Source organism: Schistocerca cancellata, chromosome 11, assembly GCF_023864275.1.
Source record: "Schistocerca cancellata isolate TAMUIC-IGC-003103 chromosome 11, iqSchCanc2.1, whole genome shotgun sequence".
Classification (NCBI taxonomy): domain Eukaryota; kingdom Metazoa; phylum Arthropoda; class Insecta; order Orthoptera; family Acrididae; genus Schistocerca; species Schistocerca cancellata.
Window position 1 is genome coordinate 50,101,659 of NC_064636.1, and position 20,867 is coordinate 50,122,525.

At 41.0% G+C, this 20,867-nt stretch overlaps 1 protein-coding gene across 1 annotated transcript in view; it reads left to right on the plus strand.

Moving 5' to 3' along the window:
- The window catches only part of LOC126108799 (uncharacterized), a 235,245-nt gene that overhangs the window by 67,920 nt on the left and 146,458 nt on the right, over positions 1–20,867 (plus strand). The window contains exon 5 of the mRNA XM_049914161.1: positions 2,370–2,606. Coding sequence (XP_049770118.1) covers positions 2,370–2,606 — 237 coding nt within the window. The remainder of the gene's footprint in view (positions 1–2,369; positions 2,607–20,867) is intronic.

The window sequence follows — 20,867 nt, forward strand, 5'->3', positions numbered from 1 at the left end:
AAACAAAAGAAAAATTCGGAGTAGGTATTAAAATCCATGGAGAAGAAATAAAAACGTTGAGGTTCGCCGATGACATTGTAATTCTGTCAGAGACAGCAAAGGACTTGGAAGAGCAGTTGAATGGAATGGACAGTGTCTTGAAAGGAGGATATAAAATGAACATCAACAAAAGCAAAATGAGGATAATGAAACGTAGTCCAATTAAGTCGGGTGATGTTGACGGTATTAGATTAGGAAATGAGACACTTAAAGTAGTAAAGGAGTTTTGCTATTTAGGGAGTAAAATAACTGATGATGGTCGAAGTAGAGAGGATATAAAATGTAGACTGGCAATGGCAAGGAAATCGTTTCTGAAGAAGAGAAATTTGTTAACATCGAGTATAGATTTAAGTGTCAGGAAGTCGTTACTGAAAGTATTTGTATGGAGTGTAGCCATGTATGGAAGTGAAACATGGATGATAAATAGTTTGGACAAGAAGAGAATAGAAGCTTTCGAAATGTGGTGCTACAGAAGAATGCTGAAGATTAGATGGGTAGATCACATAACTAATGAGGAAGTATTGAATAGGATTGGGGAGAAGAGGATTTTGTGGCACAACTTGACCAGAAGAAGGGATCGGTTGGTAAGACATGTTCTGAGGCATCAAGGGATCATCAATTTAGTATTGGAGGGCAGCGTGGAGGGTAAAAATCATAGAGGGAGACCAAGAGATGAATTCACTAAGCAGATTCAGAAGGATGTAGGTTGCAGTAGGTACTGGGAGATGAAGAAGCTTGCACATGATAGAGTAGCATGGAGAGCTGCATCAAACCAGTCTCAGGACTGAAGACCACAACAACATATATGTATGAGACCAGTAAAGTCTCTGAAATTGTGTCATTGCATGAAAACATTTTTTCAAACCAGAATTTATTTTTACAAGAACTATTTTTCTACATAATTACCATCATTGTTAAGACCTTTGTCATAGTGGGAAACCAACCTTTCTGTCCCCTCTTCATAGAAAGACACTGCCAGTAATGACAGCCAGTGCTGAACAACATTCCTTGCATCATCATAATCGCTGTCAGAGCACCTTTCTCCAAAATTACACTTCAAGTTCAAGAACAAGCGGTAATCAGAAGGTGCGAGATCGGAGTGTATGATGGGTGATTGAACTGCTTCCAACTGTATTGCTGAATAAGATTTTGAATTGGGAGTGTGCATTGTAAGGAAGTAACACTATGCCTCACTGAACATTCCACACCTTTTATTCTGAATTGCACAACAAAGTTTTCTCAGTGTCTCACAGTATTGTTCCACATTGATGGTTTCACCTCTGAGAAGGAACTCAGGAAACAAAATGCCCTTTCTGCCCCAGAACACAGTGCACATGATTTTTGTGCTGACAGAGTTGTTTTGAAGTTTTGGTTTTTGAGGGATCGTGAGTGCCTCCACTGCGTCAACTGTTGTTTTCATTCTGGAGCAATGTGACAGATCTACGTTTCATTACTGGGCACAATTCTGTTTAAGAATTCGTCTCCCTCATCACTGTATCAGGTAATCACTGCCAAATCACTTCATTTGGTGGACATCCATAAGCATTTTTGGAACACAATTTGCTAAAATTTCTGCAATTTATGACAATCTCGTGGAAAACAATTTTTGAAATTTTTGGGAACTCATTACAAAGCATTCGTATTGTGAACACCTCTTTTCACACAAACCCTCACCGGAATAGAAGGCTGCCCACTCCGTGCATCATTGAATTGTCCCACCCAATTTCTCAACATTCCATTAGTAATTAAGTTTCACCATAAATCTACACAAGCTGACAATAGATTTGAGCTGGCTTAACATTCTTTGCATTCAGAACCTGTATTACAGAACGCACTTCACAGTTGGAGGGCTTAGAGATGGTCTTAAACCTTTTTAATTGTCACTAACAAATGTAAATGTGTCACAACCCAGCTGCAGTGGAAAGACAATGGATCAGAGACGAGTGTGAATGTGCAAAACTGCGAGCCTAGTGGTGTGATGGCAGTAGAATGAAACAGTACTTACTTTCCAGACACAGCTCGTAGTAACACACTCCAACAGAGTACAACAGCTGATGGTGTACATAAACATTTCCTTCTTTGAACATATTACAAATGTGGAGCGCCACCTTGCAAGGGTGGCTCACGGGTTGTGTTCACATAGCTCTGTCAGTAGAGCACACACAGGTGAAAGGCTAAGGTGCCAGGTTCGATCCTGGTCCACCGCACAGTTTGCCCACCAGGAAGTTTCAGTACTGACATTGTCGTGTTCCTCTGTGAGTATGGAAACGTCGCACTACCTTTAACTTCAGTTGATAAGTGAATAATTTTTCCCCTCTCGACATTTCCAGGTGCACGACTTGGATCTCGCTAACAAGCCGGACTTAGTTATCCGGGAGACTCTTCCGGTGCTGCAGGAGTTTGTGGCGGCAGGCAAGGCGAGGTTCATCGGCATCACGGGGTACCATCCGGAGGCCCTCCGGGAGATTATCGAGAAGAGCACCAGTGTGAAGGTGGACACGGTGCTGTCGTTCGCCAGAGACACTCTCCTAGATGACACACTCCAGCGGCACATGCCATTCTTCAAGGTATGTCCACCAGTCAGTTTTGATTCACGGTGCTTAACTTCACCCTCTGACTGTTGACAAGTAAACTTACATATTCTGCCGATCACTAAGTGTTGTCGTCAAGTTTGAGTACGGCCCCTTTTGAGCTAGTGACAAGTTCACTCGGACCTCCTCACCAACTCCTGAGTACTAACGGCAATTATAGATGTGTCACCACTCAGGTACCTCAGTCAGGGTGTATACGACCCGGGACAACCGGGAGATTTTTCATCCGGGAGAAAACCGGGAAAAACCCGGGAATTGTTTAGAATTCCGGGAATTTTTCATTGCTTTCGTTTTCCGTTAAATTTCTGTGATTTTTGACTCTTAAGAACCAATACTCAAACTAAGGATATTATTGTATCCTGCTACTGCAGAATAATGCTGCAGCAACAAAACATGAACGAGAGAAGAAAAAAAAACAAAAACAAAAAAAAAACGAAAATAAAACTTTAGTTGCAAAGGAAATGCGCCGTATATCACAACAAAACATTGTGCTCATACAAGCGTCTGCCAACAGCACAGTGTGTCGAAGGCTTAGGAAGACTATGCAATGCTTCATAACAATAAATTGCCCCCGATGAGCGTGACATGACAACTGTTTAAATTAGAGTCATTTGAGCAGTTACGGGCAGGCTGCTGTGCATGCGCAGTTTAGTCGCGTATGCGTAGTACCTTCTCCTGCTTCTGGTTATCGAAGTGTGGCTGGGCACCACTACCTAATATTGCCCCGGTTCGGGAATATAGTAAATCTGGGGCTGATGCACAGATGAGTCAGAATTGTGGCGGGGAGGTGGGTCGTCTCCACGTGACCCGTCTTTACGTTCATTGATTTTGTTGTTTCGTCTTCGTTTATTGCTCTCACGTTAAATGATGATGAAATGGATTTTTGTCACCAGGAGTTATCAAATGAATTAAAATATGTTCGCTTAGTGACGGAAGGCAAAAATTTTATTACCACTTTTCTGACAGTCAAGAATTAATTGCCTTGCAGAAAAATGAAGTTATTTTTGTAGGTTTGCTAAAGAGATTTGACTTTTATTAATCTTTTCTGCTGAGGCAGTCAATTTATTTGGAACGAAGAGTTTAATTTCACTCTCTTGGCTGGTTTCAACTGTTTGCTGCATTTCAAGTCCGTGTATGGCATTATACCATAATAAAGAACCAAACGTGAGGTAATACAGCACTGGTACTCCAAGAAGATTTACATCCGAATATGGACATACAAATGTGCACTTTAAGGTGAATTATGCATTTTAGTACGCTTCACGAAATTCTGGTGCTCTTGAAGTATCCTCTGATGTCTTGTTTCTTTTATGACATAATATAAAATCTTTTAATGTTTTACACATACGAACATATGGGCTTCCTGCGTCATCGTAGCTGCGCAAGCGCGGTGACGCCTCTTACCTGGCGCTGACTTGCAACTGCTGAAACGAACCTATTTCTAACAGGTCGCAGGAAAATATTGTGAATGGTGGTTTGAAAAGCGTTACATTCAAAGCAAATTTCCTTTTGTGCAAGATGAACTGTGTGCGAGAATGTACGATGAATTTCTTAAATCACAAAGCGTTTGACTCTCATTTAAAAGTCAACTCTTTGAGGACGACCATTTGGAAGAATTTCGAGCCCAGATCAGACATTTACATTGTTATTAAACATTTTACTGGCACATTTGTGTGATGTATCTTAATTTAAGCCATGAACTTTTCTTATTTGTGTGTTCGCGCTACTGAAGAGTGAGCTTGCTATTGGCTGACTACATCACGTGTCCTATGCTGTCATCAGCTGGCGATATCGAGTGACATGAGCTATGACTGGCTTACAAAAGCGCATCGCAATCTCGATTTCAATGCTTCGGAAAGTGACATGCAGAGTTTGATGGAATTCAAATTCATACCTTTGTAATACGAAAATAATAGCCCCCTCCCGGGAATTTCGTTTCCTGAAGTGCCGGGCAATTCTACGTTGGTATATAAAACTGTAAACATTCAAAGGATTGATGAGTTTTACAGTGCCGAGGAAGAGTATATTGTCACTTAACATGGAAAGAGTGTATTTTCACCCGGGAGAATGTGTTTTTTTTACTGGGAAATCCGGGAAAAATCCGGGATTTTTTTTTTCTTTGTCCACGTATACACCCTGCTCAGTGCTGTTGGTGACTCTAAGCTTAGGCTGAGTAGTTCCTTCCCATATCTCAGTAGTTTGTCACAGTCCTGGCCTCTAAGTTGTATTGGGCTACCTTGTAGTGCTCTCGTTTTGTCGAATTTGACATCACTTTACAGCTTACCGTTCACAACAATTGACATCACAGCATTTTTTTCATCTATCTACAAAGGGAATGACAGGATGTCATAGTTGAAAGTTTATTTCTTAGAGATCAACAGTATCCAGATACCCCCAAAAAAATACGTTTTTCACATTAGGTGCATTTTGCAGCCACCTACTGCCAGGTACTCCGTATCAGTCACCTCAGTAGTCATTAGGCATCATGAGAGAGCAAAATGGGCCACTCTGTGGGACTCATGGATTTCGAACATCGTCAGGTGATTGGGTGTCAGTTGTGTCATACGTCTGTAAGCAAGATTTCCACACTCTGAAACATCCCTAGGTCCACTGTTTCTGATGTGATAGTGAAGTGGAAACTGGAAGGAATACGTAAAGCACAAAAGCGTACAGATCGACCTCATCTGTTGACTGACAGAGACCGCCGACAGTTGAAGAGGGTCGTAATGTGTAATGGGCAGACATCTATCCAGACCATCACACAGGAATTCCTGACTGCATCAGGATCCACTGCAAGTGCTATGACAGTTAGGCGGGAGCTGAGAAAACTTGGATTTCATGGTCGAGTGGCTGCTCTTAAGCCACACATCGTGCCGGTAAATGCCAAACCGACACCTTGCTCAGTGGAAGGAGCATAAATATTGGATTATTGAACAGTGAAAAAACGTTTGTGGAGTGATGAATCATGGTACACAATGTGGCGATTCGATGGCATGGTGTGGGTATGGTGAATGCCCGGTGAATGTCATCTGCCAGTGTGTGTAGTGCCAACAGTAGAATTTGGAGGCGATGGTGTTATGGTGTGGTTATGTTTTTCATGGAGGGGGCTCGCACCCCTTGTTGTTTTGCGTGGCACTGTCACAGCACAGGCCTACATTGATGTTTTAAGCACCTTCTTGCTTCCCACTGTTGAAGAGCAATTCAGGGATGGCAACTGCATCTTTCAACACGATTAAGCACCTGTTCATAATGCACAGCCTGTGGCAGAATGGTTACACGGTAATGACATCCCTGCGATGGACTGGCCTGCATAGAGTACCCGCCTAAATCCTATGGAACACCTTAAGGATGTTTTGGAACGCCGACTTCGAGCCAGGCCTCACCGACCGACATCGATACCTCCTGCACTCTGTGAAGAATGGGCTGCCATTCCCCAAGAAACCTTCCAGCACCTGATTGAAGGTATGCCTGTGAGAGTGGAAACTTTCATCAAGGCTAAGGATAGGCCAACACCATATTGAATTCCAGCTTTACCGACGGAACTTGTAAGTCGTCACATAGTGTATTCAGGAAGAGCAACAGTGAGGACGAATTGTATGATGTCAGCGTATGTGTTAACCCCTCCACAGATTCTGAAAGCAACATTATAAGCTATCTATGTCAGCAGGTGAAACACTACAGTTTTATGCTTCAACAAGAGAAGTAATTGATAGATCTTCCAAATCTGAAAATGATAGTAACTTTCAAATTGGTTTATCAAAATCGAACTAGAAACTGTTGAAGGAAAAGTCATATTTACATTTATGTGAACTTGTTGGAACCATAAATTTGCACAAAACCTCAAAATCAGAAATGTAATTTTTAACCTTCTTTCTTTCTTATTTTTTTAGTACTCCATCATCTTCTCTCCAGGTTTTCTTTCCATTCTTCTATTCATATGGTCCACATTTCTTATTCCTTCTGTCTTGAAATTCTTCAGAATTTAGTATTTTATCCTAAAAAAGATTTTTCTCTCATTTCTAATTCTTTGATGATGCTTCTTTCTAGTTCTTTTCACAACTCTGTAATCCATAGTACTATCAAATTCTTTTTTCCTGAAAAATGAGAATGTTCGTTTTGTTTGTCTGTTTTCATTCATTTGGTGGAGATGTCTAAAGAAGATTGATTATTGACATTGGTGCAGCTTCTGATATTTTCCCCATATTTTAGTTTATCTCCTCATTACTTCTCATTTTGCAGCCATCTGTAGTTTGTGTTGCGCCCATTTGTTTTCTAATCATCCATTTTTTGAGTGTTCCGTTCTGTCCAGCATGTACTTCATTGTTAAAGCTACATGAAATTAGCAAATAAACTTTGAAAATTCAGCATTTTGAAATTCGAATTTAGCATTTATGTTTTTCAGTGTGCTTACACTTCTAAATGAGCAAGCCATAACATGAATTAACAAAATGTTACACCATAAAGGTTAATCAAAAGCATGCAATTCCAGTGCCACCATATCTTTCTGGTGAAAATATTTACAAAAAGAAATGTAGCTTTACTTGTATTTTAGAAAATTTTGCTCAATAATTACAAAAAATAAAGAGGAAGAACACGGCAGATGACAGAAGAAACAGCCATTCCAAAATTCATGTGACAAATGTATGTTTGCCGCTTTCCTAAAAACATTTCTATGTTTAATGCAAGGATGCTGTATTTGTATCTGGACAAGGAATGTAGCAAATAAAAATGAAGCAAAGAAATTGATAAGCATCAAAATCAACAACTCTACTACTTTCACATGCAACAAAGCATGGAAACGTAATGTTTGAAGACATCTGCAGATGATGATTTACTGCTATGTATCTTGACTTTGATGTTTATTTCTTGTCTCACTTTTATTTGTTCATTATTCTATCAAGGTAAAAGTAAAAGATCGGTGGTTTAGTGTTCACTTTTCAATGACAATGTATCTTGTTTTACCTACTCTGTGTTAACTTGGTAGTGCATAAATACGTGTGTGTTGGACAGGTTAGTAGAGCATCATACAAGTATTTGCAATTTTTGCTCTTTTGTCATATTTATGTGATGATCTCACATTATATCATGGATATATTAAAAAATCACATGTCTAGCACCTGTGTATTGAGATATTTTAGCATTTAAGTAGTAAAATCATTGAAATATACTAATTTTAATAAATTTCACTGAAATAATCTGATTTTATTAAATTTTGCTGAAATATAGCAATTTCACCTTTTATCACACTTTGAAATCGACCAAAAACATGTTGCAATACACCCAGGTAGCACTGGAGCTACTATTTTTTACACTTTCAAAGCATTTTTCACTGATTCATTGTTAAGCATTCACACAGGTTTAAAAATTGTGGTCTTACCACTGTACAGTGTCTTTAGTTTTAATTTTTTTAAGATATAAATTTTTTGTAGGTTTTTTGGCAGGCTATATGCTTGTTCCATTTTATTATGTTTGGCTTCTGTCTAGTCCATACTGCTATGTAGTTGCTCCCAGGTATTTAAATTTACTATCTATCTATTTTACCTATTTATATTTGTATGTATTTTTGAGCTTTTTAAATATTTGTCATGAGTGTTATTCTTACAGATGAAATTTTGAGACCAGTTTTATTCATTATTTTTTTCCAGAAGATTTATTTGAATAACTGCTTCTGTCAGATTTTCTTAAGATATTGCAAAACTGCTCGCAAAAGCCAGGCAGTTCACTGTAAATTCCATTTGTTTTCTATTCTGGAATTATTGGTTCAATTTTGGGATTTTTTTAGCTACGAATTCCAGATCAAAATATTTTTTCTAAAACTCAGTTAAACAGTAGCAGTGATAAATTGTCTTCCTTGTCTAACACCAGTTTTCATTTCACTTGGTTAAGATACTTCTCCCACAGATTTAACTTTAGAGCGCACAATGAAGATTATAATATTTGTTAGAGTTTTGTAAAATGCCTTCACCAATTTTGCCAAATTCTATTATGATTTTACCATTATTCTTGTGGCTACCAACTCAAATACTTTGTTGAAATCAGTAAATGTTATTATAGGTTAACTGGTTAACATTCTGTGGCAAATTAGTGATTTTAAGTTAAAAATCTCTCGTGTGCAGGATTTTACTTTTCAAAACGAACGTGATGTTCACCCAGTCGTTTATCTAATGTTTCCTCAACTCTGTTCAGGAGAGTTTTTGATAATATTTTGTATGCCAATGGCGGAAGTGACACTCCTTTGTAATTGTTGATATTTTGCTTGTGTTGCTTTTTCTGTGTGGGTGGACTTGTGCTATTTTCCACTTCTCTGGAATCTTTTTCATTTTCCAAAAGTTCTTAAAAAGCAAGTGTACATCACTACATCTTTAGTTCTGACCATTTCAGTTATTCTACTGTAACGAGTCTTTGCCACTGTCTTTGCTCATTTAGAATGTTTTGGTGGCTTCATGAATTTATAGCTCTATTGGTGGGAAATCTTCAATATTTTCTGGTATTGCTGGAAACTCTAATTTAACTGTTTGAACAGGGCAGTTTAACAGCTTGACAAAAAAAAGTTTCTATTATTTCACATTTTTCATTGTTGTTTAATCCTATTTTCCCATTTTCATTTTTGAAACAGGAACTTGGTGCTTGATACCCTTTAAGCACATGTTTAAAAATTTGGTAAAAATTTCTAGTTATTATTTTGTTTGAATTTTCTAGAATTTCTATGAGATAAAATTTTTCAAAGATTCTTTTGATTTTCTGGATTGTTTTTTATGTTTATTTTCTTTGATGTCTGAATTGTTCTGGGTGTTGTTCCTTTTTAAAGATCTTATTTTTTTCCATTTTTGAGCTCTTTGTTCTAGTGCTTCTTTGCACTCCTTGTCGCACGATGTAGTCTTTTTATTTTTTAACCAAACCTAATGTTTTCTCTGTGACATTAGTAATCTGTACCTGAAGTTCGTGCCAAACTCCTGTTTTAGCTGTCTTATTTTCTTTTCTAAATTTTCTGTTGTAATGTTGGCCCTACTGGAGTTGTATTTGATAACTTTCTGGGTTTTCTTTTTTGTTTTGATGGTAGAAATCTTATTTCAACTTTAGAGAGGTAATGATCTGAATCAAACTGCCCATTTGTCATTACTTTATCAGTCAAAATTTCCTTGATATTCCTTTTAGATCTGGGTATTCTGAAGAAATAGTTTCAATTCCTTCTGTTTTCCAGTCTGAGAGAAGAGAATTTACATTTAATGTTCCAATGTAGTACTTCTATTTCAACTTACAACTTAAAAGGCATTTTAGGACATTCCATTTCGTCTTTATCACAAATGACAAATGTTTGGATTCCCCCAGAATTCAAGGTACCATTGCATTATAAGATGTAACGTTGAATTCCTTCTTAGAGGTACCACATGAGGTAGTGTAATTATCCACTATGAAAACTTTCCAGTTTGCAATTTGAAGTTACAAATTGTAGAGAGCAGGAAGTCCAGGATGATCCCTGAATTCCCAGAATAAGACCAAGTTTGTAGTCTGGAATTCTACTGTTTCAGCCACCTCTAACATGTGAAACAGTCATGCCAGCTGTCCATTTTAGACTTGACAACATGCAGGATTTTATTTTATGTATTTATTCATTTAGGACTGTCAGGAACCTAGTCAGTTAACTACAATTCATTTCTGGAAGCCTTTTTGCAGCCCAAAAATATTGCATTCTCTCTGTGGCCACTTGTCTTCTCCCCTCTGTGCTGCCACATTTTTGCTTCTGCTCATTGTGGACACCCTTAAATTCAGCAACCGGTGATCTGTCATCATCAGTTTTCTACTATATTAGCAAGTCCTTTGCCTCTCCATTTTCTGCGATCCATTTCTTCCTTCTTAAGGCTGCTGTATGTTGTACCATCCATCACATCATCCAGTATCTGAAATCTCTCCCTTCCTCACTTCCATTTCCCTTCTACATAACCTTCTAAAACTGTTTTTATCAGTCTGTCATTCTTTATTAATATATGCCCCATCCAGTTTCTTTTTCATCTTTTTATTACATTTAGTAACTGTCTTTTCTCTCCCACTCTTCTCAGTACCTCTTCATTTTTTATTCCGTCCATCCAACTTATTCTTTCTATCCTCTGCCATGTCCACATCTCAAAAGCCTCCAGCCTTTCTGTGTCTTTCTTCCTCAAAGTCCATGTTTCAGCGCCATACAGAAGAACACTCCGTACAAAACATTTTATGAGTCTCTTCTAGAGTTCTCTGTCCAGATTGCTGCAGAAAATTCTCCTTCTCCTATAAAATGCCTCTTTTGCCATTGCTAACCTTGTATTTTAATTTCTGTGGTGCACTTCCAGTCAGTATCTATCCTGCTTCCAAGATACTTAAAATTTTGCAACTGTTCTAATATTTCTCCAGTCAGCATAATTTTTATTTCTTTATTTACTCCTGGTGCCAATACTTTTGTTTCCTTTGTGTTAATTTTCATTCCATAATTTTTTCTGTTAGCTTCAATGGTGTCCACCAAATCCTGCAATTGTTTTTCCCCTGTGGCTAGAAGGACCATGTCATCAGCAAACCTCAAACACCCTACTCTTCTTCCTCCAATTTCTACTCGTTTGTCATCTAATAAGCATTGGCCAATAATATTTACCATGTAGAGGTTGAAAAGAGTAGGTGATAGACAGCATCCTTGTCTACTCCTTTTCCTAGTTCAATCCAGTTTGTACTTTCTCCTCCTCACTTTAACTGAGGCTTTTTGATTAAGATATAATGAGTTTACAAATCTTCTGGTTTTCCAGTCCACTCTCTTTTCCCTCATTACAGTCACCAGCTTGTCCCAAACCACACTGTCAAATGCCTTTTCTAGATCGATGAAGCGCATGTATATAGGTCTCTTCCTTTTTCAATAAACCTTTCTGCCAAGAATCGTAGGAGCCCTATTGCATCTCTGGTGCCTATATTCTGTCTAAAGCCAAACTTCTCCTCGTGAAGATTCTCCTCCATTACTTTTTCAAATCTCTTATTAATTATTCTTAACATCACTTTGGCTGCATGTGAAATGAGGCTGATTGTCCTGTGTTCACTACATTTATTGGTTCCTTGTTTTTTCGGTAATGGAATCATTACTGTTGTCAGAAAGTCCTCGGGACATTCACCACCATCATAGTGATCTGTACTTGGAACAGTTAGAAGTGTCATCCTGATTCAGTCCAGTGGTCTTGAGGTCCTCCCTTACCTCCTCCAACCATTTATCAGGGACTGTCTCTCTGTTTCTTGATAGGATCAACAGGTCATTGGCAAATGCAAGGCAGATGTCCCTTACACTGTTCTTTGAGCCTCCAATGTGAACTTTGTTCACTAACTCTTTCCCAGCCAGTTTGTTTTCCCATTTTCCGGTGACCTTATCTAATATGGACTTGAAGAGAACAGGGCAGTACATCACACTGTCAGGTGCCAGTTTTAATTAAGAACTCTTTGAAAGATACTCCCATGCATTTTGATTGTTTAAGTTTCTTTGTAAATTTTTTTATTGTAAGTTGTGAACGAGTCGAAATATGGTCCTTCAGTTAGTTATTCACTTCTGGCTTTTAAAATTGCTACACCAAGAAGAAATGCAGATAATAAACGGATATTCATTGGGCAAATATATTATACTAGAACTGACATGTGATTACATTTTCACGCAGTTTGGATGCATACATCGTGAGAAATCAGTACCCAGAACAACCACCTCTGATATGCCTGGGCATTGAGTTAAACAGAGCTTAGATGGCATGTACAGGTACTGCCCATGCAGCTACAACACGATACCACAGTTCATCATGAGGAGTGACTGGCGTATTGTGACGAGCCAGTTGTTCGGCCACCATTGATCAGACATTTTCAATTGGTGAGAGATGTGGAGAATGTGCTGGCCAGGACAGCAGTCAAACATTTTCTGTATCCAGAAAGGCCCGTATAGGACCTGCAACATGCAGTCGTGCATTATCCTGCTGAAATGTAGAGTTTTGCAGGGATCGAATGAAGGGCAGAGCCACAGGTCGCAACACATCTGAAATGTAACGTCCACTGTTCAAAGTGCCGTCAGTGCGAACAAGAGGTGACCGAGACGTGTAACCAATGGCACCCCATACCATCACGCTGGGTGATACGCCAGTATGGCGATAACGAATACACGCTTCCAATGTGCGTTCACCGCGATGTCGCCAAACACGGATGCGACCATCGTGATGCTGTAAACAGAACCTGGATTTTGCCATTCGTGCACCCAGATTTGTCATCGAGTACACCATCACAGGCGCTCCTGCCCTGTGATGCAGTGTCAAGAGTAGCTGCAGCCATGGTTTCCAAGCTGGTAGCCCATGCTGCTGCAATTGTCGTCGAACTGTTCATGCAGATGGTTGTCCTCTTGCAAATGTCCCCATCTGTTGACTCAGGGATCGAGACATGGCTGCACAATCCGTTACAGCCATGCGGATGAGATGCCTATCATCTCGACTGCTAGTGATACGAGGCCGTTGGGATCCAGCACGGCATTCCGTATTACCCTCCTGAACCCACCGATTCCATACTCTGCTAACAGTCATTGGATCTCTACCAACACGAGCAGCAATGTCGCGACAGGATAAACCGCAATTGCGATAGGCTACAATCCGACCTTTATCAAAGTCGGAAATGTGATGGTACGCATTTCTCCTCCTTACACGAGGCAACACAACAACATTTCACCAGGCAACGCCGGTCTACTGCTGTTTGAGTATGAGAAATTGGTTGGAAACTCTCCTGATGTCAGCACATTGTAGGTGTCGCCACCAGCGCCAACCTTGTGTGAATCCTCTGAAAAGCTAATCATTTGCATATCACAGCATCTTCTTCCTGTCGGTTAAATTTCGCGTCTGTAGGACGTCATCTTTGTGGTGTAGCAATTTTAGTGGCCAGTAGTGTATTTGGTTATTACTCACATTTTTCTTTTTCTTTATGGCTCTCTGTATGAGCAGATTAGTGCCAGTCTTAATTTGTTGTTAGTATAGTTTAGAGAAGTAGCCAGTAGCGGATGCTTCTGCCTATGAACGTCCGCCTCGACACATTCCACATCCCCGAAGGCTTTCCTTCTCAATGGGATTTATGGAATGCAGTGTGTAAGTGAATGAATGAAGTGGCAAGGTTTAATCCCTTGTGCAGGAGAAGGGCGTGGGTGTGATCTGTGCAGCGGGTGTGGCGATGGGTCTCCTGAGCAACAGAGGTCCAGCGCCGTGGCATCCGGCACCCCAGGAGCTGAAGGAGGCCTGCCGGGCGGTAGCCAACTACTGCAAGGTGGGTGTGAAGAAGCCAGCATGCAAGTGATACACAAGTTACTGGCAGGGTAGAGAAGTGTGCAGAATAAAAGGTACAAGGTTTACAGTAAAAGGTGCATGATGCAGAGTGAGAGGGGCAGGGTGTAGGGTAAGAGGTGCAGGTTGAGGGGGCACAGTAAAAGGTTGATGGTAAAAGGTGCAGTGTAATTAGTAAAAGGTTCAGAATAAGAGTTGCAGGGTGGAAGGTAAGACATACGGGGTTTAGAGGTGAAAGGTACAAGGTGCAGGGTGCAGAGTAAAAGCTCAAAATATTTGTGCACTAGGATTTGAGAGCAGAGCCTGTTTGCTTAAACACTTTAAACTTGTTATGTAATCTAAATATAGCTATCACAGATAAAATGATGGAGAGTACGTCTTACAGCAACATCTTATCAAAGTGGCCCTCTTAGTTTCCTTTTCTTTCCCCAGTGCAACTCACTTCTCAAAAAAGAGCAAAGGAATTGAAGGACTGTGTGATGTCTGTTCATTCAGACATGTCTGAAAGAACAGACACAATTTTGATCCAGAAGCCATTATGAAGTGAGACACAAGGGAATTACACATGTTGGCTGTGAGTGGACACTAATTTTCAACATTCACCTTTGATTTCAATCAACACCTGCTCACAGCCAACGTCTGTAATTCCTTTAACTTTAAAACTTTCCAAACAATGTCATGATGTCATGTAGAAAGTGTAAAACATTTCAAGCTCTTTGTTAACAGAATCACCACTGAATGCGCAGTGTTCTAATCTACAAATTGCAAAGTCAGAGGTTTGAGACATCTTGGAAGCATTTTTGTTTGTTTATGCATTTTTATTTGAACTTCATATTTATTATTCATTTTAAAATTTAATTGATAAATATTAATCATAATTTTTAAAAAGAATAACATTTCATTTTTATTTACTAATTGCACAATAAGTACACATATTAGTAATAAATAAAAATTCAGTACAAAAATGTTAATATATCAGACAATGGAAACTCCAGGTAAGAATATCAACAATGTAGGAAAAAACAGATTGCTACATACTGTAAAGAAAACATGTCAAGCTGCAAACGGGCACAGTTAAGACACTCACATATAGCTTCCACCACAGTCTTCATCAGTAAAAGACACACACACACACACACACACACACACACACACACACACACACACACACACACACACCTCATGTACCCACGACTGCCAATTTTCAGCATTTCAGGCTGGAATGCGTGGGGTGGGAAAGGGGAAGGGATAGTATTTTACCCTCCCAACTTTGCACAAAAACAGACCTCCCATGCCTTATCTCTCCAGTCATCCACCACCCCCAAAGTCCCAATGTCCAGCCATAGACGAGCATTTCCCTCATGACTCAGTACCACCCAGGACTGGAGCAGCTGAATCACATTCTCCACCAGGGTTTGACTACCTCTCGCTGTGCCCTGAAATGAAAAATGTTCTACCCACTATGCTTCCTACCCCTCTCACAGTGGTATTCCACCACCCACTGAACCTACACAATGTCCTCATCCCTGCGTAACTCCTGCTTCCAATCCCTTGCCTCATGACTCATATCCCTGTAGTAGACCCAGATGCAAAACGTGTCCCGTACATCCTCCCACCACTACCACCGTCTCCAGTCCGGTCACAAGTATCACCTATCCCATTAAAGGCAGAGCTAACTGTGAAACCAGTCATACAATCTACAAGCTGAGCAGCAAGCACTGTGCTGCATTCTACACGGGACAAGCTCTATGTCTGCGCAAATGGCCACTGACAAACTGTGGCCAACAAAGAGCTGGACCACCCCGTTGCTGAGCATTCTGCTCAACACGATGTTCTTCATTTCAGTGACTACTCCACAGCCTGTGCTATCTGGATCCTTCCCCAAAGAGCAGCTTTTCTGAATTGCACAGGTGGGGCTCTCCCTGCAATATGTCATATGCTCCCATAACCCTCCTGCCCTCAACCTTCATTAGTCATTGTTCTTACACATCTTGCCCCTTCCCTGTTCCCATTCCAGCTCTACACAGCTCTCTGTTCTGCCATCACACCAACAGTCTTCTTACTTTCCTCCTTTTCCACTACCCACGTCCCACCCTCTGTCTGACTTCCAACTGCGTCTAGCTGCCCTATCCTCTCTCATCTTATCCCTGCACGTCCCACAAGCAGCACTTTACCACCCCACCCCTACCCTGCTTTCCTCCCCCTGCCTTCTCTGGCCTCCTCCTTATCCCCACCACCCAGTTGCCTCTCCCATCATGCTCTGCTGCTCGCAGTCTGGCTTCAGCCGCCAGAGACTGTGATCATGTGTATGAGTTGCATCTCTCTCTCTCTCTCTCTCTCTCTCTCTCTCTCTCTCTCTCTGTGTGTGTGTGTGTGTGTGTGTGTGTGTGTGTGTGTGTGTGTGTGTGTTTTGTCTAATTTTGATGGTCTTGTCGCCTGAAAGGTCACTTTCCTACAGTCTTTTTGTTGTGTGTATCTGGAACTCAGCTTCTCCATTACATGGTGAATAGCAACTATCCTTTTTACTCTACTGGCCATTAAAATTGCTACACCAAGAAGAAATGCAGATGATCAACGGGTATTCATTGGACAAATCTATTGTACTGGAACTGACATGTGATTGCACTTTCACGCAATTTTGGGTGCATACATCCTGAGAAATCAGTACCCAGAACAACCACCTCTGGCCGTAATAAGGGCCTTGATACGCCTGGACATTGAGTCAAACAGAGCTCGGATGGCATGCACAGGTACAGATGCCAGTTGCTCGGCCACCATTGACCAGATGTTTTCAGTTGGTGAGAGATCTGGAGAATGTGCTGGCCAGGGCAGTAGTTGAACATTTTCTGTATCCAGAGAGGCCCGTACAGGACCTGCAACATGCGGTCGTGCCTTATCCTGCTGAAATTTATGGTTTTGCAGGGATCAAATGAAGGCTAGATCCACGGGTTCTAACACATCTGAAATGTAACGTCCACTGTTCAAAGTGCCGTCAATGCGAACAAGAGGTGACCGAGACATGTAACAAATGGCACCGCATACCATCACACCGGGTGATACACCAGTACGGCGATGACGAATACAGGCTTCCAATGTTGACTCAGGGATCGAGACGTGGCTGCACGATCCGTTACAGCCATGCGGACAAGATGCCTGTCATCTCGACTGCTAGTGATACGAGGCCGTTGGGATCCAGCACGGTGTTCCATATTACCCTCCTGAACCCACCGATGCCATATTCTGCTAACAGTCATTGGATCTCGACCAACACGAGCAGCAGTGTCGTGATACGATAAACTGCAATCGCTATTGGCTATAATCCGACCTTTATCAAAGTCGGAAATGTGATGATACGCATTTCTCCTCCTTACACGAGGCATCACAACAACGTTTCACCAGGCAACGCCGGTCAACTGCTGTTTGTGTATGAGAAATTGGTTGGAAACTTTCCTCATGTCATCACGTTGTAGGTGTCGCCACCGGCGCCAACCTTGTGTGAATGCTCTGAAAAGCTAATCATTTGCATATCACAGCATCTTCTTCCTGTCGGTAGCACGTCATCTTCGTGGTGTAGCAATTTTAATGGCCAGTAGTGTATACTATTGTTTCACTCCATCCTGGAATTTATAGTGGTAGATACCTATCCCAATAATCTATGCGCTTTGACAACCAATGTGAAATACTCATTTGCCAGTAAAACGTTTAAGCCCTGACATGGGAAGGAGGGGGGCTCAACTTTCTCAAAATAAAATATTGATACACTCAACATGCAGGACGTCAAAATTGACCAGTTGAAAAACTGACGTGTTAAAAGTGCATTTTCCTACAATGGAAAGGGCAAAATAAGAAGACAAGTAAAAATAAAAGCCCCAGCTAGCAACACTGAAACCCGCAGTTAAGAAAACTCATCTGATACCAGGAAGCGTCAGACAGCAACCCTCCAACCGCCTCACTGTGCGGGGCCACACCACTTGTGTGTGTCACGAGGGCACTAACACCACCGTACACGTAGCCGGGAAGTTACAAAAATTTTCGTGCGTATCCAAATATCGAAGGAATGGTTGAGGCCCATTTTACACAGCATAACCGTATAAACTATAAAATACTTCTGTGTGAAAATTGTTAAAACCAAATAGACCAGACGCAAGGACATATAAAACAAGCCCAGGATGAATAACCGAGCAGTAAAACTCTGACATAATGTCATCAAAAGGCCAGCAAAGTTTGACAGTGTACTGCAATCTCTTAACCCCACCTGAGTGTTAAGGGTGTGTTGGGGCTATAACTTCAGACTCTGCATAATTTCAGTCCATTCCAGAATTTATAAAGTCCAGCCCCTTATTTCTTTGTATAGGTCTTTTAAATTATTAGCTACATGGAGTGGCCAGCATATTAACTGTACCGATTATGAAAAGCAAAATCCTAAAGTTAGTAACCAAATGTGTCAGTTTCCTACTCTAAATCGTACAAAAACCTACATCTACATCTACATCCATACTCCGCAAGCCACCTGACGGTGTGTGGCGGAGGGTACCTTGAGTACCTCTATCGGTTCTCCCTTCTATTCCAGTCTCGTATTGTTCCTGGAAAGAAAGATTCTCGGTATGCTTCTATGTGGGCTCTAATATCTCTGATTTTATCCTCATGGTCTCTTCACGAGATATACGTAGGAGGGATATACTGCTTGACTCCTCGGTGAAGGTACGTTCTCAAAACTTCAACAAAAGCCCGAACCGAGCTACTGAGCATCTCTCCTGCAGAGTCTTCCACTGGAGTTTATCTATCATCTCTGTAACGCTTTCGCGATTACTAAATGATCCTGTAACGAAGCACACTGCTCTCCGTTAGATCTTCTCTATCTCTTCTATCAACGCTATCTGGTACGGATCCCACACTGGTGAACAATATTCAAGCAGTGGGCGAACAAGTGTACTGTAACCTACTTCCTTTGTTTTCGCATTGCATTTCCTAAGGATTCTTCCAATGAATCTCAGTCTGGCATCCGCTTCACCGACGATCAACTTTATATGATCATTCGAGTTTAAATCACTCCTAATGCGTACTCCCAGATAATTTATGGTATTAACTGCTTCCAGTTGCTGACTGCTATATTGTAGCTAAATGATAAACGATCTTTCTTTCTGTGTATTTGCAGCACATTACACTTGTCTACATTGAGATTCATTTGCCATTCCCTGCACCATGCGCCAATTTGTTGCAAATCCTCCTGCATTTCATACAATTTTTCATTGTTACAACTTCTCGATGCTAGAAACTGAAAAGACCAGCCATAGATTTGAGAAATACATATGTATCAGGTCAACGTGTAGGTCAATCTGTATATTGAGCAAGCAGTAAAGGAAAAAAAGAAAAGTTCGGAGTAGGTATTAAAATCCATGGAGAAGAAATAAAAACTTTGAGGTTCACCAACGGCATTGTAGTTCTGTCAGAGACAGCAAAGGACTTGGAAGAGCAGTTGAACAGAATGGACAGTGTCTTGCAAAGGAGGGTATAAGATGAACAACAACAAAAGCAAAACAAGGATAATGGAATGTAGTCGAATTAAGTCGGGTGATGCTGCGGGAATTAGATTAGGAAATGACACACTTAAAGTAGTAAAGGAGTTTTGCTATTTGGGGAGCAAAATAACTGATAATGGTCGAAGTAGAGAGGATATAAAATGTAGACTGGCAATGCCAAGGAAAGCGTTTCTGAAGAAGAGAAATTTGTTAACATCGAGTATAGATTTAAGTGTCAGAAAGTCGTTTCTGAAAGTGTTTGTATGGAGTGTAGCCATGTATGAAAGTGAAATGTGGACGGTAAATAGTTTAGACAAGAAGAGAATAGAAGCTTTTGAAATGTGGTGCTACAGAAGAATTGTGAAGATTAGATGGGTAGATCACATAACTAATGAGGAGGTATTGAACAGAATTGGGGAGAAGAGGAGTTTGTGGCACAACTTGACTAGAAGAAGGGATCGGTTGGCAGGACTCTGAGGCATCAAGGGATCACCAATTTAGTACTGGAGGGCAGTGTGGAGGGTAAAAATCGTAGAGGGAGACCAAGAGATGAATACACTAAGCAGATTCAGAAGGATGTAGGCCACAGTAGGTACTGGGAGATGAAGCAGCTTGCACAGGATAGAGTAGCATGGAGAGCTACATCAAAACAGTCTCAGGACTGAAGACCACAACAACAACAACAACAACAACAACAACAACAACATCAGGTCCTGCACTAAATTTAGGATTGAATACACTATTCTGAAATGACAGAGGCAATTCTGTTTCTTGACACAGGAGAAGGGAGTGGAGCTCGCGCGGCTGGCGGTGCACCACGCCCTGACGCGCGAGGGGCAGGCGACACACCTCGTCGGCGTCAACAACATGCGAGAGCTGCAGTCCAACCTGCAGATCCTGCGCGACGGGCTGACTCCCGCAGAGAAAGAGGTGCTGCGTGACATCCAGCAGAAGTAAGCCACATCTGCTCGTGCTCTGCATTTCTTCCTAGTCCATCTGGGCTGGCCCATTGAAGTCCAAATCTTGTTTTCTGGTATCACAAAACACGCCTCCCATCAGGCTGTCATCATAGTCTTTTCCCATTTTTTGTAATTCCGCAGTTCACCTGTCACCCCATCACCCGGCTACGTTTCTCGGAATTGCCCTTACAATCAGAGTTAACAGCTTCAACTTCACACTCGTCACTGAAACACTTGCTTGTTCTGTCTGTCCAAGTAACTCTCAATATGCACCTTTTTGTTGCTCCTGAGCAACCCCAATTTTAGGAATAGTTTTTGCATTTTATGTAAGTCACTATACTGATTTTCAGACCAACTTTCAAAGTTGCTGTGTTTATATTTTGCAGGCCGAGCTTGAGTGTAGTAGTGTCTGCTTCGCACAGTCACATCTTTTACATATCTGTGTATAACACTGCAAAG